The sequence below is a fragment of the Onychomys torridus genome, chromosome 1, assembly GCF_903995425.1.
Source record: "Onychomys torridus chromosome 1, mOncTor1.1, whole genome shotgun sequence".
Classification (NCBI taxonomy): Eukaryota; Metazoa; Chordata; class Mammalia; order Rodentia; family Cricetidae; genus Onychomys; species Onychomys torridus.
This window is the reverse complement of record NC_050443.1, coordinates 30,573,831-30,587,892: the sequence shown is the minus strand read 5'-3', so window position 1 is coordinate 30,587,892 and position 14,062 is coordinate 30,573,831. Positions and strand designations below refer to the sequence as shown.

Here is a 14,062-nt window from a genome sequence, read left to right as displayed (position 1 = left end):
CCCCCTTCCTTCTTTCTTGTCTGGCTGGGGCTGGAACCCAGGGCCCCACACATACCAGGCAAGTGTCCCACCTCTGAGCTATAGTCCAGCCCTCTCTTTACTTTTTATTTCTATTTTAATTTTACTTTGGGTTTTGTCTGAATGTCTGCATGTATGCCTCAACCTTTGGTGGTACTCCTCAGGACCCTTCAACCTTGTTTTTTGTTTATTTGTTTGTTTGTTTTCCACAAGACAGGGTTTCTCTGTGTAGCCCTGGCTGTCCTGGAACTCACTCTGTAGACCAGGCTGGTCTCGAACTCACAGATCCACCTGCCTCTGCCTGCTGATGCTGGGATTAAAGGTGTGCACTACCACCGCCCGGCTTGGTTTTTGCTTTTTAATTTTATTTTATGTATGGGTGTTTTGCCTGTATATATGCGCAGCACATGCATGTTTCACCCACTGGTGCCAGAAAAGGGTGTTGAGTCCCTGGGACTGAAGCTTTGGGAGGTTGTAAGTCGTCTTGCGGGTGCTGGGACTCTTAACCCGGGCTATGGGGTCTTCACCGCTGAGCCCCTCACCAGCCCTGACTTTGCTTGGCTTTTGAAAAGTTTAATTCATTTATGTATGGATGTTCTGCCTGCATGTGTGTCTGCAACAAAACACGATGCCCAAAAGTAAACTGAGGAGGAAAGCGCTTATTTACTCACAGTTCCATATAACAGTCCATCATCAAAGGAAGTCAGGACAGGGACTCCAGCAGGGCAGGAGCCTGGGGGCGGGAGCTGATGCAGAGGCCATGGAGGGGAGCCGCTTACTGGCTTCTCCCCATGGCTTGCTCAGCCTGCTTCCTCACAGAACCCAGGACCACCAGCCCAGGGATGGCACCACCCACAAAGGGCTGGCTCTCCTCCATCCATCAGTAATTAAGAAAATGCCTTACACACTTATCTGCCTAGATCTCTATCTTACTGAGGAGTTTTTTCAATTGAGTTTCCCGCCTCCCAGATAACACTAGTTTGTGTCAAGTCAACATAAAATTAGCCAGGCCACCATATGTAGATCACTGGTGCCGTCAGAGGTCAGAAGAGGGTGTACGATTCCTGGAACTGAAGTTACAGCTGGTTGTGAACCACCTGATGTGGGTGCTGGGAACCAAACCCAGGTCCTCTGCCAGAACAAGCTCTCTTAAGCTGATGAGCCGTGTCTCCAGCCCCTTTACCTAGCCGCCGATTATGCTAGCCTGGCTAGCCCGGGGGATCTAGGGCCAGTTTCTGCCTCTTCCAGTGCGCAGAGTCCATTTCGTGTGTTGGCCCCTGGGCTGCACTCAAGCCCTCAGAGCTGTGTGGGAAGAACGTTGCTGACTGAGCCACCTCGTCCGTGTCCTCCTTCCTTATTTAAAGACAGGATCTCATGGATCCCGAGCTGGCCTCCAACTCCTGATCCTTTTGCCTTCACCTCCCAAGCACTGAGATTACAGGTGTGTGCCATATGCTTAACAATTCTTTTGAGACAGGCAGGGTTTGGATTGTTGTTCTTCAAGCTTCAGCCTCTTGAGCAGATGGGGTTGATTACAGGCCTGTGCAACCGGGCCAGGCAGTGTTTCCTCACCTGCACCCCACCGCTGTCAGATGTCCTTGAACTCAGCAATCCTCCTGCCTCAGCCTCCCTAGTGTTCAGATTACAGACATGAGCATCCTGTCTGTCTCCTGCTGTGAATATTCCTCCCTCCCTCCCTCCCTCCCTCCCTCCCTCCCTCCTTTTCTTCTTTCTCTCTTTCCCTCCCTCCTCCCCTCTTTCTTTCGTTCTCTACAAAGCCTTGGTCATCCCAGAACTGACTATGCCGACCAGGTCTCCAACTCACAGGGATCCACCTGCCTCTGCCTCCAGAGTGCTGGGATTACAGGCGTGCGCCACCATGACTAGATTTTTTTTTTTTTTTTAGGTAGAGTCTTGCACTGTAGATTAGGCTGCCCCTGAGTTTGCAAATAATTCTCCTGCCTCTGCTTCCTTGAGTGTCAGGATTACAGACACCACACTTGGCTTTGTTGCTGGGTTTTCATTTGTTTGGGACAGGATCTCGCATAGCCCCGCCTGGCATTGAATTCACTGTGTATGAAGGATAACCTTGATCCCCCTGGAACATCCTGCTCATGGGTGCTTGGATGCTGGCACATATCACCGTACTCTGTTTATGTAGTGCTGGATACGAACCCCAGGGTTTCCTGCAGGCCAGGCAAGCATTCTGCCGACTGAGCTAACCTGAGACTTGCCATTCTCCTGCCTCCACCTTTTATGTGCTGGGGTTATAGCCTGGGTCCCCAGTACCACCACTGTCTGCTGTTCATTCCAAGGATTCATAGGTGGATACATTTCCTCCACTTTACAAATGGGCAAACAGAGTGAGGTGCTGGCTCTGGAATGGGCAAGGGTGGAGCTGGAACCCAGAACCTGTGGCCCCAGCTGTGTGTGCTCTAAGCCCCTGTCTTACAGTGTGCAGGGTCAGGAGGTACACAGGATTCCCCATCATTCTGGCTGGCTTCTACTGGCCACCTGTCCAGGTATTGCTGTGGCCCAGCCTCTGCCCTGTCCACTTGATCTCACCCTCCCTCTGCCAACAGGCCGCAAGGCAGGGCTTTATGGTTCTGATAAAGCCACGTAGGGTCAAAGTCCAGGAACACTTCCTCCTCGGAGGGGGAGGGGGCCTCGGAGGGGCAGCGTCCCCGCCAGGACGGGAGGCTAGGGTGTGCCCTAGAGATCCGTACCAGGGAGACGTGGTGAACTCTCCTGACAGCCGCTCCCTCTAGTATAAGGGTCACCTGCAGCCTGCTACCATTCCACACTCCCTCGCCTCTCTCAGGACAAGCTACCAGCCCAGACCCTCAAGATGGCCTTTGTCCCTGCACCAGGCTACCAGCCCACCTACAACCCGGTGAGATGCCCACCTGAGCCCACACCTCCTCTTCCCCAAACCCCCTCTTCTAACCCCCCCTTTGCCATGCTGGGCAAGTATTCTGTTGAGCTACACCTCCAGCCCCTCACCCTAGTTTCATCTCCCTTGCTTAAGGGACTGGGGGTCTTTGGGGTGATGGGGCTGTGACAGGCAGGCGGCCTCTGAGGCTCTTTAACTGGCTCCTTCTGCAGACTCTGCCCTACAAGAGGCCCATCCCAGGTGGCCTCAATGTTGGAATGTCCGTTTACATCCAAGGAGTAGCCAAAGAGAACATGAAACGGTGAGACAGCCCCCACCCCACCCCTGCTCACCCCAGGGAGGGGCTTTCTCCCTTTCCTAACTCTGGCGGCAGGCACAGTTGGGAGCAAGCTGGGACTCTGGTGTTCACAGGGTCCCTCTGGCTGCTTGTGGGGTACAAATGGCCTATGGGGACCGAAATGAACAGGGAGACCCCAATCTAGGAGGTGGAGGAAGGAAGGAAGTGATGGAGGTCCCGTAAAAGGCTGAGTGAGTCCTATCAAGGTTGGCTAAGAGGTCAGGAAGGGGTCACCAGGAGAGGTGGCCCCACGGCTGAGATAATACCCTGACAGATTTGAGAGAGTGAACTCAGATCACAAGCTCAGAGCCTAAGGTCAGCCCCCTGGGGGTGGGGACACTCAGCCACTGTGTAATTTAGGGCGAGTACTGGACATCTCTGCACTTCAGCTTCCCACTGTAAAATGGGCTGATTGTCAGGTTTTAATGTGCAAAAGAGAGCAATTCCACTGAGGCTTGGCTTTTTCCAGGCTTCAATGTGGGAATTATTGAACTAAGTTGTTTCCTTATCATTTTAATGTGCACGTGTGTGCAGAGTGTACGTACGTATGGACGTGTGTGTGTGTGTGTGTGTGTGTGTGTGTGTGTGTGTGTGTGTGTGGTGTGAACATATATGTGTGCATACGGAGGCCAGAGGTCAACTTTAGGTATCTCTTTAGTCACATTTCATTTTGGTTTGTTTGGTTTGTTTGGTTTCTGAGACGGTCTCACTATGTAGCTCTGGCTAGCCTGGAATTTGCTCTGTAGCCCAGTCTGGCCTCAAACTCACTGAGATTTGCCTGTCTCTGGGATTAAAGGCGTGTGCCAATACACCTGGTTCATCTACCTTGTTTTGTGAGACAGAGTCTCTCACTGGGCCAGAGCTTGTTGGTTAGGCTGGCGGGTTGGTGAGCACACGCCCCACGGGTTTGTCATGCTTACACAGTGTGCACCAGCTAAAGTGTTCCTCCAGCCCCCAATTCTTGTGTCTTTATTTGGTGTTCCCTCCTCATTAAATAGCCATGTGTGCCGAGAACAGAGTCTGGATGGGAACAAAGTTCCTTGTCCTCAGGTGGTGCATGCCTGTGATCCCAGAATTCTGGAGGCTGAGACAGGAAGATGACGAATTTGAGGCCAGCCTGGGCTACAGAGTGGGCCCTGACCTACATCATCCCCCGACCAGCCCCCAAAAGAAAAAAACGATAAAAGGAAGACAGAAGTCTGACCGCTGGGCAGGCTGGGGAGAGGAGAAAGAGAAGGAGGGAGGAGGGCGGCCACAAGGCCCGGGCAAACGGAGCTCAGGGTCCCTACCTGCCTGTGAGCTGGTCAGCGGGGCCAGGGCCCCGGCAGGGCGGCTCCAGGACAGGAAGTCGGAGCTTCTACAGAAGACCTCACGCACCCCGCAGACGCTGAAGCAGCCCTTTGTACGCCCCCAGATTCCGTGTGGACTTCACTGTGGGGCAGGATGAGGGGGCGGACATTGCTTTCCACTTCAATCCCCGCTTTGACGGCTGGGACAAGGTGGTCCTCAACACGAAGCAGAACGGACAATGGGGCAAAGAGGAGAAGAAGATGAGCATGCCTTTCTCGAGGGGCAGCCACTTCGAGCTGGTGTTCATGGTCATGTCCGACTACTACAAGGTCTGAGTCCCACCCCGGCAAGCCCCCCTCCCTGCAGCCCTCCTCCCTGCAGCCCTCCTCCCTGCAGCCCTCCCTCCCTGCAGCCCTCCTCCCTGCAGCCCTCCTCCCTGCAGCCCTCCCTCCCTGCAGCCCTCCCTCCCTGCAGCCCTCCCTCCCTGCAGCCTCCCTCTTCCTGTAGCCCCTCCTCCCTGCAGCCCTCCTCCCTGCAGCCCTCCTCCCTGCAGCCCTCCCTCCCTGCAGCCCCCCCCCCCTGCAGCCCTCCCTCCCTGCAGCCTCCCTCTTCCTGTAGCCCCTCCTCCCTGCAGCCCTCCTCCCTGCAGCCCTCCTCCCTGCAGCCCTCCCTCCCTGCAGCCCTCCCTCCCTGCAGCCCTCTCTCCCTGCAGCCTCCCTCTTCCTGTAGCCTTCCTCACCCCTGCAGCCCTCCCTCTTTCACCCCTGCCCTTCCTGCTGTCCACCCTGCTGGTGGACTCCAGAGCCTGGAGCACACTGTGCAAGAGCGCGAAGTGCTTTCTCTATAACTAAGCTGCACTCCCAGCCTTCCTTTAACGTTTACGGTTTTTTTGTTTCATTTGTTTGGTTTTTTTGAGATAGGATCTCTATACACAGGCCTGGCTATTCTGGAACTTGCTATATAGAACAGGCCAGCCTTGAGCTCACAGATTTCCACCTGCTTCTGCCTCCTGAGTGCTGGGATTAAAGGTGTGCACCGCCACCGCCAGTTTTAATTAAGATTTCACGCCTGTAATCCCAGCACTCAGGAGGCAGAGGCGGGTGATCTTTGTGAGTTGGAGGCCAGCCTGGGTCTACAGAGTGAGTTTCAGGACAGTGGGGACCTCACACAGAGAAGCCCTGTCTCTCGGGGAATGGGAGAAGATCCCTTGAGGCTGGGGAATGACAGTCTTTAAAGAACTGCTTGTGCAAGTTTGAGGACCGAGTCCATCCCTGCCTAGGAATGAGCTGGGAGTGGTGGCCACGCCTATAACCCCGGCTCCAGGGAGGCAGAGACAGGAGGATCCGTGGGGCTTGCTGGCCAGCCAGCCTAGCCTACCGGACAGCTGACAGGTTCGGTGAGAGACCCTGTTTCAAAAAAACAAGGCCGATGGTACTCTGAGGTACAACACTCACAGCTAACCTCTGTTGTCCGCATAAACGTGCACGCACATGCACCCGCACATCCTTGAACTCTCATGCACGCACATACACACTAAATAAACAGATACAACCCCATTTCTTCCTTCTCACACCCCTTGTGTCAGGGTGCTGATGTGTGACACCTTCTCTCTGGCCTCCAGGTCGTGGTAAATGGAAATCCCTTCTATGAATATAGACACCGGCTGCCGCTACAGATGGTCAACCATCTGCATGTGGATGGAGACTTGGAACTTCAGTCAATCAACTTCCTTGGAGGCCAACTTGCCCCAGCCCCATATCCGGTACGGAAGGTCTCTTCATTTGCTTCCTTGACCCCTTCTCACGTTCGTCACTGTCTATGGTCCCACCTTGGGTCCCTCGGACAGGTGGGGCTGGGGACACTGTGGTGATCAAGATCAGGAAGACAGACACACGACCAGCCAGGCATGGCTCCCATGGTCAAGACCGTGAGAGGGGATGCAGGTAGAGAGAGGGTCGGGATCCAATGAGGAGGCTCAGGCAGAGGGTGCTCTTGGGGGTGGGGTTATAGCAAGGAGTTCTGAGCTGCCAAAGGAAGAATATGACTTAATCAAGAAGGCTTTCCAGGAGGAAGAAGAGATGTGTAAACTGGGTCAGAAAGTGAGACAAGAAAAGCTTGTAGATGGAAAGTTTAGGACTAGCAAACGGATTTAGGACAGGTTGCCTGGCACATGAGTCATCCAGGAAACACAGCTACAGTGAGCTGTCACTGCCTACCCATCGGGGTTGTAATGGAACAAAGCACGGTACAATACCATGTGTCCTGTTTGCGGGCATGTGGATCAGCCAGCACAGCTACCATATGGCTGTTCAGAGAGCAATTTGGTGCAGTCACCTTGGAAACTGGCCAACAGAACTAGATCTGAAGGCCAAGCAAACATGAGTCCCAGTGTCCTAGAAGCTCCACACCCAAGTACACAGCCTACGAGGAGCCTCCAACACACACCCACTGCGATACAGTAGCATGCCACTGCCAAAAGTCTTAAGTTGAAGCTTGCTTAATGGTAGAGCCCCTGCCTAGAATCCCCCAGTGAGGGGCTGGGGTGTGGCTCAGTGGTAGAGCCCCTGCCTAGAATCCCCAGTGAGGGGCTGGGGTGTGGCTCAGTGGTAGAGCCCCTGCCTAGAATCCCCCAGTGAGGGGCTGGGGTGTGGCTCAGTGGTAGAGCCCCTGCCTAGGATCCCCCAGTGAGGGGCTGCGGTGTGGCTCAGTGGTAGAGCCCCTGCCTAGAATCCCCCAGTGAGGGGCTGGGGTGTGGCTCAGTGGTAGAGCCCCTGCCTAGAATCCCCCAGTGAGGGGCTGGGGGTGTGGCTCAGTGGTAGAGCCCCTGCCTAGAATCCCCCAGAAAGGAGCTAGGGCCCTGGCTCAGCTAGAGTAAGCTAGCTTAGGGTGTGGGATGAGTTCCTCAGTTCCTTTCTCAATACCAACCAACTAAGCAACAAAAGCCTAAGAGTCACTGTCAGCCTGGGGCTAGAGGGACGGCAATGCAGAGCACCTTACACACCTCGAAGGTGGTGGCACACCTTAGTCCTAGTCCTCGGGGGGCAGAGGCAGGAGGACCTCTGTGAGCACAAGGCCAGCCTGTCTATATAGTGAGACTGTCTTAAAAACAAACAAACAAACAAATACCCAGGAAGACCTACCTAGGTTCAGTTCCCAGCACTCAGAGTGGCAGCTCACAAGCATCTGTAAGTGCAGTCCAGGGAATCTGAACCCTCCTCTGACCTCCACATGCTCTGCACACTCATGGCACACAGACGTGTATTTAGGCACATACGCATACATTTAATAAATATTTTGAAAATAAAATAAATCAGTCTGTTCTTCAACAAGTCCGTGAATCAAAATGATGAGTTCATCACCCAAAGGAGAGAAGGAACAAGTTACAGCCGCACAACCATGGGGTAGGGGTGCTGATGTCAAATATGGAGTCTGACCCCGCATGATGACTCCTGCCTGTAATCCCAGCATCCGGAGGTTGAGGCAGGATGTTCACTGAGCCACATATCAAGACCCTGATGTTTGTATTTGTATGTGTGTGGTGGTGGTGGGAGACTGATTGATTGATTGATTTGAAGGGCTTTCAGAACAGGAGTTAATTAAAAAGATGAGAAAACAATAAAAATGGGGATGATAAGCAGGGCAGTGGTGCTATACACCCTTAATTCCAGCACTCAGGAGGCAGAGGCCGGGGATTTCTGAGCTCAAGGCCAGCCTGATCTACAGAGCCAGTTCCAGGACAACCAGGGCTGCACAGAGAAACCCTGTCTCGATAAACAGAAACAACAAAGAGGCTGGGGAGGTGTTCTGGAGAGAGCAAGTCACCTGTACAGCATGGCGGCTCCAAGAGAGACTGAGTTGTGGAGACCGGAAGAGATGTTAGCCAGCACATGAGAGCCGCCGGGTGGGGAAAGGAACCTGAGCTGACTAGTTCTGCCTTGCTCTAGGGACGGGTGTGAAGCAGGCCAGTGATGGCTAGAGACAGGATGACAGACACTGTCATCACAGGCCTGGAAAGAAGTACCCAGGGCCCCATTTGCCTCTGGAATTCAACTTTCTAGATTGGTCCTAGGCCAGGGAACCGCAAGGATTGAATGGGGACCTGGGACAGAGGGGATTAATACAAGGTTGTGGAAGGCGGAACAAAGAACAGAATTTACCAGGTGCTGTCCTAAAGCTGCCGCCGAGGCGCTGGTGGTCCCCAAATACAGCAGGGTCTATCCACGTTCCCAAGGGGCTGCCCCAAGCTATACTCCTCCACACTTTCCAGTCTAGAATTAAGGGTCCCAACCATGACCTCCTTCCCTCTCTGTGCCCACAGGGACATATGGCTAGTCCACCTTACCCTGTAAGTACCTGCTGAGGGGTGGGCAGGCTCTCCCAGAGGTGGAAGATTAATGGCAGAGGAGATTTGGGACAGTCAAGGGACTCCACATTTCCTTACCACTCTTGCATTCTGTCTGTCCACCCTGTAGGGTCCTGGGTACTACCCTCCACAGATGAACAGCCTGCCTGTAAGTGGGAGGGGCATAGTGGGCACGTGGAGGGGTGGGGATAGTTTGGGGTGGGGAGAGGGATTTGTCAAAAATTGTATTGTGACACCACTTTCTTCTTTTGCAGGTCATGGCAGGGCCCCCAACCTTCAATCCGGTATGGTGTTCCAGGGACTAGGGGCTCTCTGGGGAGCAAGCTGAAGAGAAGCAGGGAATGTGGGGAGCCCAGAAAGGGTGGACTACATGTGGGCTGAGGGGTTTTGGGGTGGGAGGTGAGGAGTAGATGCAATTGGTGGCCAGGGTTTAGGAGGAGACTTGGTTGGGGGCAGGCAGTTCACAGGCAAAATGCTGCCTCTCTGTGAAAATGTGGTCTTGTACCTGGCTTCTCTAGTCAGAGCCTGGATGGGACCCATGTTCTTTTTTACAGCCTGTACCATATGTGGGGACCCTACATGGAGGGCTTATAGCCCGAAGAACCATCATAGTCAAGGGCTATATACTTCCCACAGCCAAGAAGTAAGCACGCAGGCTGGCATGGGAAATTCCCCTCCTCCCTCAGACCCAGAGGTCAAGACCCCAGCCTCCTCCCTCAGACCCAGAGGTCAAGACCCCAGCCTCCTCCCTCAGACCCAGAGATCAAGACCCCAGCCTCCTCCCTCAGACCCAGAGGTCAAGACCCCAGACCCTCTCCTCTTAGGACTCCGAGGCTGGACACCACTTGACAACTCATTTGTCCTCAGCTTTATCATCAACTTCAAGGTGGGGTCTTCGGGGGACATAGCTCTCCACATCAACCCTCGTGTGGGTGAGGGCGTGGTTCGCAACACCTTTATGAATGGCTCCTGGGGCTCTGAGGAGAGGAAGATCACCTATAACCCATTTGGCCCTGGGCAGTTCTTTGATGTGAGTCTGGGGGTCCCTGCTCCGCCTCCCACAGACCCGGGTCCTGCTGGGCCTTACCTCTCCCTTCTCCCACAGCTGTCAATCCGCTGCGGCACGGATCGATTCAAAGTGTTCGCCAACGGCCAGCACCTTTTTGACTACTCACACCGGTTCCAAGCATTCCAGAGGATAGACATGCTGGAGATCAAAGGCGACATCACCTTGTCCTATGTCCAGATCTGAGCTCCTCCTGGAAAAGACGAAAGACCCCTAGTTCTGTCTAAGCCTCTAATAAAATGTCTAAGGGGTCTCTGTGTGAGCGAGTGATTCATTCACCTCCCCCATGGCTCCGGAAGCTTCCATCCTGCCCTGTTTTTCCAGACACCCACCCATCTTTCCTCCCCCCCGACAACAAACAGAGGTATGCTCCAAGCCCTGGCTTTATGTGTATCGATCCACGCACTCCTCACCAAATTCCAAGATTAGGAACTACAGCTATTATTCATCATAACAGATGAGGAAACAGGCAGTGTGCGTGAGGGCCGAGGGGCGGGGCGGGGGTGGGGTAGGGGAGATTAACAAAAAGCTGAGTGTGGTGGTACATGCTTCTAATCCCCACTTGGGAAGTGAAGGCAGGAAGATCTGAAGTTCGTGATCATCCTTAGTTATATAGTATGCCAGAGGCTAGCCTGGGCTACCTGACTCTGTCACAGAAATGAAGGGTAGGAAGGAAAATAGGCAAATTGCCAAGCTAGGTATACTAACACATTGCTGTAGCTCCATCACTTGGAAGACAGAAGTGGGGTAGGACTTCAAAGGCTAGCCTGTGCTACATAGTGTAGGACTATATAATGAGACCCTGTTGTTGTTAATACAAATTAGGATAGGATAGGTACAACACTTTGGATTCACCAAAATATAATAAATAATGGAGTATTTTCTCTGAATTTGTCAATTGTTAATGGACTGGACGTTATTAATGTAATTCTTATAATTCTTGAGTGTATATTTTGTATATAGTTTTTGTACTTATTGTATATAGTTTTTCTTATAGTAGTTATAACCTTTTATTACTTTAGACAAAAAGAGGAAATGTGATAATATATTGTTTGTAATCTAAGAAATAAAACTTGTCCTCTGAAGATCAGAGGACAGAGCTAGCCACAGAGTTAGCCACAGAGGTCAGGCAGTGCTGCCACACCCCTTTAATCCTAGCACTTGGGAGGCAGAGGCAGACAGATCCGTCTGTATTTCTGTGAGTTCAAGGCTTTACTGAGATTAATCCAGTCTAAAAGAGGAACAGAGCCAGGCAGTGGTGCCACACACTTGTAATTCAGCACTTGGGATCAGACACCTTTAATCCCAGCACTAGGAATGTTGAGACAGGAAGTGATGTGGCTGGGCAGAGAAAGGAATGTAAGGTGGGAGGAGACAGGAGTTCAGAGCTCTCTTGGCTGAGGACTCAGGGGAATTCAGTTTGAGGAGACAGAATCTTCCTCTGTCAGGCTGAGGAGTTGGTGAGGTAAGAGGTGGTGGCTGTGGCCTGCTCTGTCCTCTGATCTTCAGACAAGGTTTATTTCTTATATTACAAACAATATATCGCCACACCCTGTCTCAAAAAAAGAAAGAAAGAAAGGAAGGGAGGGAGGAAGGAAGGAAGGAAGGAAGAAAGGAAGGAAGGAAGAAAAGAAAAAAAATTGCAGAGTAGAGTGTTCTACAATCCCGGCACTTAAGAGGCTAAGGCATTAGGATTACAGTCACACTGAGGCTAGCCTGAGCTAAGAGTAAGAGCCTGTCTCAGAATAGAGAGAGGAAGAAAAAAGGAGGGTGGGAAGGAAGAAAGGAAGAGAGGAGGGGAAGGAGGGGGGAAACAAGGAGGGAGAGCAGGAAGGAGGCAGAAAGAGAGGAAGAAGTTGCCCAAGGTTACATAGCCTACAAACTTCAGAACTAGGAATGTGGTCTGGCTTCCCATCATTCTAGCCATCTACCCGCTTACCCACCTGTGATGTTTAGTTTTTACAATTTTTTTCTTTTCTTTTCTTTTTCTTTTTTTTTGAGCTGAGGATCAAACCCAGGGCCTTGTGCTTGCTAGGCGAGTGCTCTACCAGTGAGCTAAATCCCCAACCCCTGTAGTTTTTACAATTTTTTTAAACTCCCACTTTGTAGCCCCAACATGGAACTCAGTTTGTAGATCAGGCTAGCCTCAAACTAAAAAAGATCTACCTGCCTCCTGAGTGCTGTGATTAAAGGCGTCTGCCTTTAATCTGGCTTGTGATGGTTTTGATTGTCAACCTGACACATCTACAATCATCTGCAAAGAGAGTTTCAACAAGGGTTGTCTAAACCAGTTTGGCCTGTGGATCTGTCTGTGGGGATTATTTTGATTGTGTTAATTGAGGTAGGAAGACAGCCCACTGCGGGGGACACCATTCCTCAGGAAGGGAATTCTGGACTGCCCATGTGTGGAGAGGGAGCGAACACAAGCAGGCTTTTTTTTGTCTTCTCTCTACTCTTGACTATGGATGTATGTGACCTGCTGCCTCGAGATGGAGCTTCTGTCTCCACTTCCTCACAACCTGGAGCTGTGAACGAAAACCCTTTCCTCCTGAAGTGATTGTGTCAGGGTATTTTCTCACAGCAGCAGAGATAAAGGTAGGACATCATCTGAACTTCCATCATTCTCTCCATTCATGAGGCCAACCATAAGTCCATCCATCCATCCATCCATCCATCCATCCGTCCACCCATCCATCCATCCGTCCATCCATCCATCCATCCACCCACCCACTTATCCATCCATCCATCCATCCATCCATCCATCCACCCACCCACTTATCCATCCATCCATCCATCCATCCATCCATCCATCCATCCATCCACCCACCCACCCACCTACCCATCCATCCATCCATCCATCCACCCACCCACCTACCCATCCATCCATCCATCCATCCATCCATCCATCCATCCATCCATCCACCCACCCACCTACCCATCCATCCATCCACCCACCTACCCATCCATCCATCCACCCACCCACCCACCCACCTACCCATCCATCCATCCATCCACCCACCCACCCACCTACCCATCCATCCATCCATCCACCCACCCACCTACCCATCCATCCATCCATCCACCCACCCACCCACCCACCTACCCATCCATCCATCCACCCATCCACTCATCTATCCATCCACCCACCCAATCATCCATCCATCCATCCGGCCAGACACCTACCTCTTATCTTTCTAACTGTCTTAATGTCCAAGCATTCATTGCCAGCCTGTCTACCTAGCTCCATCTACCCAGCTGCTTATCCATCCATTCATTCATCCAATCCTGCGTTCACCTCCAGCTGTCATTCTTTCCATGCATCCAAACACCTAACATCATTTATTCATAAATCACACTCATACAATCTCACACACACTGCCTCACAAAGAAAAATATCTATTCATTTAACCCTCCTTATATCCAGCTTTCATCCATCCTTCTCCTCCTTCCTCCCTTCCTGCCTTCCTCTTCCTTATCTGAGACAGTGTCTTCTATGTAGCCCAGGCCTGGAACTTGCTAACTAGCCAAGACATACGTAGAGATTTCAACAGTCGTCCTGACTCTCAAGTACTGGGATTAGAGGCACATACACCTGGTGTGTATGTGTGTATGTATACGAGTGTGTGTGCATGTGTGTATGTATGTGTATGAGTGTGTGCATATGTATGCACAGTGTGGAATGCCTTGGAGGATCCTGGAGTTGTATCCCTAGGAATTGGAGTTACAGGTGCTAGTGAGCTGCTTGATGGCTGCTGGGAATTGAACTTGGGTCCTCTGAAAGAACAGCAACTTCTCTGAACCACTGATCCATCTTTCTAGACCTGTCCTACAACTTTTTTATGTTTTTAGATTTATTTATTTTATTTTATGTGCATGAGTGTTTTGTGCACATACATACATGTGGAGGTGCACCACACGTGTACCTACAGATAGTGTGAACCTACATATGGGTGCTATGAACCAAACCTGGGTCTTCTGCAAGAACAGCAAATGCTCTAAACTGCTGAGCCATCCCTCCAACCCTAAAGATTTATTTTTATTGTTTTTAAATATATATATACGGGTTGAGGATTTAGCTCAGTTGTAGAGTGCCTG

At 51.8% G+C, this 14,062-nt stretch overlaps 1 protein-coding gene across 2 annotated transcripts; it reads left to right on the top strand.

The window, feature by feature from the left end:
- The first annotated feature begins 1,884 nt into the window (after nucleotides 1-1,884).
- On the top strand, nucleotides 1,885-10,210 carry Lgals4 (galectin 4). Of its 2 annotated transcripts, XM_036195856.1 has the most exons (10): nucleotides 1,885-2,911; nucleotides 3,124-3,212; nucleotides 4,663-4,867; nucleotides 6,160-6,300; nucleotides 8,857-8,883; nucleotides 9,011-9,049; nucleotides 9,156-9,185; nucleotides 9,456-9,544; nucleotides 9,769-9,931; nucleotides 10,007-10,210. In XM_036195856.1, the coding sequence occupies exons 1-10, from the start codon at nucleotides 2,867-2,869 to the stop codon at nucleotides 10,151-10,153; spliced, it is 975 nt and encodes a 324-aa protein (XP_036051749.1). In that variant the 5' UTR covers nucleotides 1,885-2,866; the 3' UTR covers nucleotides 10,154-10,210. The 2 variants fall into 2 exon arrangements, with proteins under 2 accessions (XP_036051749.1, XP_036051757.1); XM_036195864.1 differs by lacking the exon at nucleotides 8,857-8,883.
- The last annotated feature ends 3,852 nt before the right edge of the window (nucleotides 10,211-14,062 follow it).